The 7,200-nt window shown below is 49.3% G+C and overlaps 1 protein-coding gene across 2 annotated transcripts in view; it reads right to left on the bottom strand.

Moving 5' to 3' along the window:
• Positions 1-291: 291 nt before the first annotated feature.
• The window catches only part of PLBD1 (phospholipase B domain containing 1), a 40,415-nt gene continuing 33,506 nt past the window's right edge, over positions 292-7,200 (bottom strand). For both annotated transcript variants that reach the window (XM_042793355.1, XM_042793356.1), the window contains exons 9-11: positions 3,350-3,535; positions 2,109-2,215; positions 292-547 (exon numbers count right to left, since the gene is read on the bottom strand). In XM_042793355.1, coding sequence (XP_042649289.1) covers positions 380-547; positions 2,109-2,215; positions 3,350-3,535 — 461 coding nt within the window. In that variant the 3' untranslated portion in view covers positions 292-379. The remainder of the gene's footprint in view (positions 548-2,108; positions 2,216-3,349; positions 3,536-7,200) is intronic.

Below are 7,200 nucleotides of genomic sequence, written 5' to 3'. Positions count from 1 at the left end.
AGCCAGCACTGACAAGGCCACCGTGTCCCGCGGTGCTACTAGTGACGGGTCACTCTCACTGGGGGCATTGCAGTTCACTCCTGCGCTGGGCACCGCTGTGATGATGGCTCAGATCACGGGAAAGCAGTGCCCCGGTGCCACGCCTGCTCCCCATCGAGCCTCGTCAGAGGAAGGGCCCCCCCCAAACAGCTCCCAGGAGCAGAACGGGCACTGGGCTTCACCGGGGCGGCCACTGTCAGTCCAAAGTGCCTAGCGGGCGGGACAGGGGAAAGCAGGTAAGGCACAAAGATGTGGACATCCAGGTCGATTTATTACACGCGAGAATTAAAATTTCCATTAAAAAAAAAAAAAATCTCATCTGGGAATACTGATGCTGGTTTTACAGGATCGGCCTCATGGTGACGAAATGAAAGTTGTATGACTCTGGCAGGCCCTGGTGTCGCGTGTGGTTAAACCGTCTCCAGGTGAAGACAGGGAGACCACCCTGGACTGGGGGGCCATTGATTGCAGTGGCTGTGAACGCTGCAGCCAGGCGGAAATCTGACACCTGGAACAAAGGACGGGAGTTCAGGGGAAAAGGGGGTCTGGGGCGTTTGCCATGCAGCCACCCCACAGAGCGGGAGCAGCTCTGGGAGAGCGGCGTAACAATAAAGCAAGGGAACGAGGGGAAACACATGCTGGTCAGGCAGCATTCCTTCCCCACATCTTCAGCCACAAAACAGGCAGTGCTGAAGGGCAGGAGCAAAGCACAAGCCCTGGCTGCCCTCCAGCCCTGGCGCTATCCTGGGGGAGAGAAGAGGCGGCAGGTCGGCCCTCGGGACAATCCTCCCCGGGGCTGCGCCTCTCCCGAAGAGCTGGAGCTGCAGCAGGCAGCCTAAAGGGTCTGACCTAAGCTCTGCTGCGTGTTAAGCACTTGGGCTGTCCCCTGGGATGCTGCCAGGGTAATTCAGAAAAGGAAAAAAGGCAGCACATAGTTAATATTGCTGCTCAGACTCTGCCCTCTTCCTTCATTATCTCCCACGAGGTCCCCAGCCTGTTCCATCTTCCCAAACTCAGAGACACTAAAATTGCCTTTAGTGTTTATAACTGCCAGGTCTTGCCTCTGCTTTGGGCTGTTTGTCTCAATGCCCCTCCTAAGTCCCCTGTCCTCCCCCAGCCCAGCCCATTCCCCTTGCCTAACTGTGCTGGCAAAGGCACCACAACCAGTGTGCACTCACCTACTCCCTTACCAGACACCTCTACACAACAATTTTCTGGATTCATCTGGTAAGAACCAGCTCCAGGAGCTCCTTCTGGCCACTGGCCTGGGCTTGTGCAAGCAGACTGGACACAGAGCACCGGCACTGCCAAAACAGCCTCCACAGGGCCCACCCTAACAGTCAAACTCACGATCCAGAAACGCAGCAGGCCCGTCCCCATGGGATAAAGCACCTTACAACAGGGCTGACCTCAGGACTTATTCAGATACGGAACCTCACAGTGGAAATACCATACAAGCTGCCTAGAAAAACTACTGCTTCCTCCAGGAGAGTGGGTCTAAGGATTTCCCCGCATCCCCCTGAAAAGCAAAGTGAGCTTTACCAAACTTTGCTCAAAGCACTTTCAGAGAGAGCAGGATCCCTGGAGCAGGATGACTCACTAGAGAGCACAGCTGTTGTAAAGGTAAAGCTAAAATGAGGCTGAAAACACATTCCTGTGGGTTCTGGGGAGGCACCCACACAGTCCTCATGAACAGGAAGCTGAGGCTGTGCAACAGTCACCCTCTGAGTGACGTGGAGGCTCATTTCAGCCTTCTCTTTGGCTTCTCCTGCTGCCAGGCTTTAGGGTTTAACCCCTAAACACCACAAATTCCCATGGACATAATTCTTTCCTATACCTCCCCCTGTGTCCTCTGCCGCTGTGCCAGGATTGCTGTCAGGGACAGGAGATGGGACTGTGCAGAGAGCTACCACCTCAGCATCTGCCCAAGCATTGAGACATTATGAGAAGAGGGAACAGACAGGCCTGGCCATGCCTGTCCTAGTGCAGGGAAACATGCCACGGGTCAGATAGGAGCACAGACAGGCTGCAGCAAACATTCAGCAGATATTGGAATTGAGGTAATTTACCTTGGAGTCATAGCAGCCTGCAGGGACTGGAAAAGAAGGATTCAGGTCCTCCCGGCAGCAAATGGTATTGCAAGGATTGTGTTCAGCATAAGGATCACGCTGGTAGTCTGGGGAAAAAAATGTAGTGGGGATGGAAGGAAGAAACAAAAACAAGTTAGTCCCCTCACAAAACGCTGATGCAAAGTGCCCAAGCCACTAAAAGTTGGGTAAATGTGCTGGCAGAAGCACAGGCCCATCACATCGCTCATGTTCCTCCCTAGGTACCAGCTAGAAGTCAGTGCTCAAGATGGGACATTAAGTAGACAAGCTCCTAATCCAAGTCCATACAGTCATATCTGCTTCTCAGGGGCACCGCTGCCAACCTTAACCACAAATATCTGCAACTCCATGTGAGGAAAGCTCGCAGGAACTTTGTCAGGAGAGAAAAAGCAGAGAAATGGAAGAAAAAGGGAAGAGGGGAAGGGAAAAATGCAGAGGTGAAAACCTTTATTTTAGTCCAGAACGGGAAGACAAGTGGCAAGGAGCAAAGCCTTCAAATACCCACTGTAGCAGCTGCGAGGTAGTAGGGGTAGGTGGACAAGCCTCAAGGTCTGTGAGCATGCTGCTACTCACGGCCCAAATAGTAGCAATACCCCACCCTGGGAGAGGCCTCCCAAGCCCCAAGCTTGGTAATCAGCATGCTCCCTGTAATTGGGCATAAAACTATAGCATCTAAAGCTATTTGTACTTAGAGATGGTCTTAGCCAGAGGTTAATTAAGCTGGCTTTAATCCAGTTAAGAAGAACCCTGTCAAGGAAAAGCAGAACAGAGCATTACCTACCAAAGATCATTTGCCTGATTAAGGAAAAAAGACCTGAAGTTTTACACTAAATTCTCTGGTCTGATCTGACCTAACTGTTGCTTAGGATTTAAGGCTTTCAAGATTGACAGGCTGTAGGTGTCTCAGGTAAAAGCAGTCCATAGAGTCTCTTAGAGTGCCAGAAGCTCTCTGGAAAGGACAAACTGCAAGCCCGAGGGTCCAGTTCTAGAAGGAACCCAATCTTACTTCTGGTTAGAGTAATTTTAGCCTGGTTTCCTACCTCAACAGTAAGCCGGTGTTATCTTTTTGCTTTGTGTGTACTCTGTATAGGGTAATGTAACTCTGATACATATGTGAGGCTGCAGCTTCCCACCACAATCCAAGAAATAAAATTAACATTGCTTTATTAATATCAGCTCCACAGTATATAAACATGTCTTACTGTTGTATCTCATGATGTACTTCATGCTTTCCAAGTTGGTCACCTTGCCCTGGTCTCGACGGAAGATTTTTGCTCTTGGAGCAAGCTCATAGGAGAAATCCATGCCATACTTCTCAACATATGCTGCATACCCACTGAGATTGTAAATCTTTTCATGGAAAGGGATATTGTATGAAGGCCAGTAACCTGCCAGAGACAAAACCCAATCTGTTAATCACTTAGAAAAGCTGAACGCACTTCTTAAAAACAAACCATTTTCCATGCTGCATTGCCTTAACGGCATGTCAAGGAATAACACACCAAACTAGTCTGAACACAAGAAAATAAGGCAATAGTCACTGGCATGACCCGTGTTGACTCCCAGTATAACACCACTAGAGACTGTACCCAGGCAACCCGCCCCCAGACCTCCACCCTGAGGACTCAGCCTGAAAAACAGCTGAAATAAGACTTGCAAGAGTCTGAAGTGAACGCGCAGAGCAGCCACAGCCCTCCTGCAGAGGTTTCCCTGCTCAGCCTCACAGGAGTGTAAGATCATTTACCTCCAAACTTCCCAGCAAGAGGCTTAAAGTCACTCCCTTTTTTCCCTCCCACCCTCGCATCTCACCAAGGCAGAGCGACACACACCGTGCTGAGATGTGAGGGACAGCCAGATACACACAAACACGCACAGACCACAGAGCTAAGAGGGATGAAGAGGAGGCAGGCCAGCAAAGAACACACACACACACCTCCTTTGTGCAGCAGTGGTTGGAGAGCTGTGGGTGCACACAGTGATAAGAAAGATGGGGGGATAGTTGCACGTTTGCAAGTATCTGCCTTTGAGGATTAAGAAGGGAGTGATCAGCAGAGCAGAGCCCTGCCCTAACTTTTCCAAGAGCAAGTGTGAATCCTACGGTTTTGTTAACTCCAAAGAGCAGGCTTACCAACCAGAACTCCAGAGAGAGTTTTAAGTAGGTGACATACAACTGCCTGAAACAAGACTAGTCTAGAAAGCAGAAAAGCTTGTAGAGAGCCAGGAGACCATCCAGGTCAGGATCTGGGTGCAACAAGTCCTTGGAAGAAATAAAAATAGATACCTACACCTTAACATTTAATTTTTTTTTTTTTTTTTTTTGCAAGGCAAGGACCAAGGAATGTTTAGGCAGAGAGTACATAACATGAGCTAGTCCCAAGAGCAGCACACTTTCAGGTTCTCTCCAAAGCACTAGCGTTCCCTGTTGTCAGTGGGGAATGTTGCTTCTCAAATCACACACACTAGGATTTGGCTTAGAGCTTTACTATCTAGACACCAGTAAACGCAGTGCTCCAGGTATTAACATCAGCCTAGCACACGAGGAGTCTGGCTGTAAAATGCTCAAGAAAAAAAAAAAAAAAAAAAAAAAAAAATCAACTGGGACTCACTGGGAGCGATACACACAAAGTTCCCTCAGGACAGCTATGCTGACAGCATAAGGACTGGAACACTGCCTGAGCAGAGGCCTGACCAGCTCGGGTGCTGCCCAGCATGCTGCAACACCCTGTCTGCTGGCATCTGCTCACCTGACCTAGAGCCTACCTGAAGGAAACAGGCACTGCAAACATGTGTTGCAATACAGGCGTCCTGCAGAAGCGAGCACACTTGCCAGCCTCTGACGACGCAGGCCGGAGGATACAGCTACACGGGCTTACAAACCAGTAGGGTTTAGTTGTGATTCAAAAAGGTGCTGTTGTCTCACGTGAACACAATGCAGACAGAGGGCCTGCTTCTGCCACCTGGAAAAACTTTGTTTAAATTGCTAAACCAGAAAGAGCTACTGAAGTTCTCCTCCAGCAAGAGCTCTTCTGTGTCTCAAGCTCTGCAAGGCTGCACAACCCGTGCCGACAGTGCAGCACCCAACCTAAGGCAGGCTTTACCCGAGGGCTGCCGTGAGCCAGTGAAACCTGCATGTTAGGCCTGGTGGGATGAACAGTGACAAAAACGAGTCAGAGATGGTGTGAGGTTGAAAGGGGAGGTGAGGGGGATGACAAGGCGGCAGCAAAAATTCTCTGAAACAAAACTCCTCCTGCCCGTCAGAGGAAGAGACCTCAGCAATAGAGAGAGCAATGGGAAGATCAGGTGTATGTGAAAGAGACAGAGATGCTCAGTTCTGACCTGATGCTTTTGATTCTGAAATGCACGCACTGTTTACTTATCAGGAAATGTGAACTGCAGCCCACTCCTGTGCCCTAGCCCTATACAAGAGGCAGTATTGCTCTGCTCCACCTCCTCTAGAGGATTCCCAAGTATTCCTTGGCAACAAACAGAAAGCACCTTGACATCTTTGCCTGGAAAGGGCAACGTAAGAGATTCCTGGTGTTTAGAACTCACCTGCACTGGCCTAAGAGACAAGCTGGCAGAAGCCATAAAAAAAAAAAAAAAAAAAAAAAAAAAATCTTTCCATTGTCAAGCTCATTTAAGAAAATGCTTCCTTCTCCTCAGATATAGGGCTTACTACAGCAATGCCTGCCTTTGTTCACTTGAAAACTCAGTTCTCGTTCTTTGTTGTTTCTAGGTTTATGCTTGAAAAGACTTAAAAAAGCCAATGCTGGTGCAAACTCACTCTGAGCAGGCCAGAGTGTGAGAAGCGCATTATCTTTGGATACCAGCTATAACACAGTTATGGAGTATACTAGGGTCGGATACTCTACAAACACTTTAAGCCAATATGCCTCTTGAGAAAGTCAAACTTCCTTCAGCTGGGCCGCTCCGAGCACCAGGGAACAGGGCAGGGGCCTCAGTGGTACTCGTCCAGTGTCCTGAGCGGCACAGAGGGGTCCAGATCGGCTGCCTGCAGGAGCAGTGCTGGCTTACAGCAGCTGGGGGCTCTAAGGCAGCAGCCCTGTGGTGCTCAGCCCACCCTGTGTGCTGAGGGCTGCCCTTCTCATGGTTAAGTTAGAGACTGACTGCTGCATTATCCAATACACACGAGGTGCTGGGAAAAGCCATACTGAAAACGTAAAGTAGTATGTAACCTCTAACACATGCTGCCACTTCCCAAAGCGGAGCAGCCACAAGATCTCCTAGGAGGGACTCAGCGGTCACTGCCTGCCCAAGCCCAGGGGTTGGGCTCAGTCCTACGGGGAATCCCACACAGCAGCTCTCAAGTCACTGCTGAAAAGGAACTCGGGGAACCCTCTAAGCCTGGCCTGTCTGCACGGGTGCAGCACTGCTGTGGCGTGGTTGCACTGCCTCAAGTGCCAGAGCTAGAAGGGTCTCCACTGGCTTTTTTGTCTGCACCACAATCCACAAGACAGCACAGAGGAGCCCAGGACATTCCACCACCTGAAGTACACACAGATGCTGGCAGGTAAGGCGCAACAGCCTACTTTCACATCTTCAACAGATAAAGGAGCCAGAGAAGCATAAGGGAGAGCATGGGATTTTTCCAAATGATCAGTAAGAAACACCTCAAAGCCCTACTGACATTGTGGCAATGCCTAAAACAAGACAGAACTTCCAAGGAGCCAGACACAAGGAAAAATTCCAAAGGAAAACCACCCCAGCTGCTAACATAAGTGTATTTCTAGTCATTTTGATGATGAAGAGCAATTCATTAATTCACCTCTTAACCATGTGATGGGAGAAGGGAGCACAAAGCACCAGGCATACACTTAAATTTGTGGAATGAACTCAAGCTTCTAGATGGTGACACAAAATGTTTAGAGAACACTTGTGAATGAAACTTGACATTGGTGGTTTTGCTTAACCCATATTTTTGTTTGCTTGCTTACCACCAACTTATTGCTAGCATTGCTGTGGGATTAAGGAATCTCTGAAACAGCAAATACTTATCAGGTAACAGAGCTCCAGAAAAGTTCAGGAACTGACT

The sequence above is a fragment of the Tyto alba genome, unplaced genomic scaffold, assembly GCF_018691265.1.
Source record: "Tyto alba isolate M040663 unplaced genomic scaffold, T.alba_DEE_v4.0 Super-Scaffold_2, whole genome shotgun sequence".
In the NCBI taxonomy this organism is placed as follows: Eukaryota; Metazoa; Chordata; class Aves; order Strigiformes; family Tytonidae; genus Tyto; species Tyto alba.
Note: the sequence above shows the minus strand (reverse complement) of the source record. Positions and strands in the feature narration are given on the sequence as shown.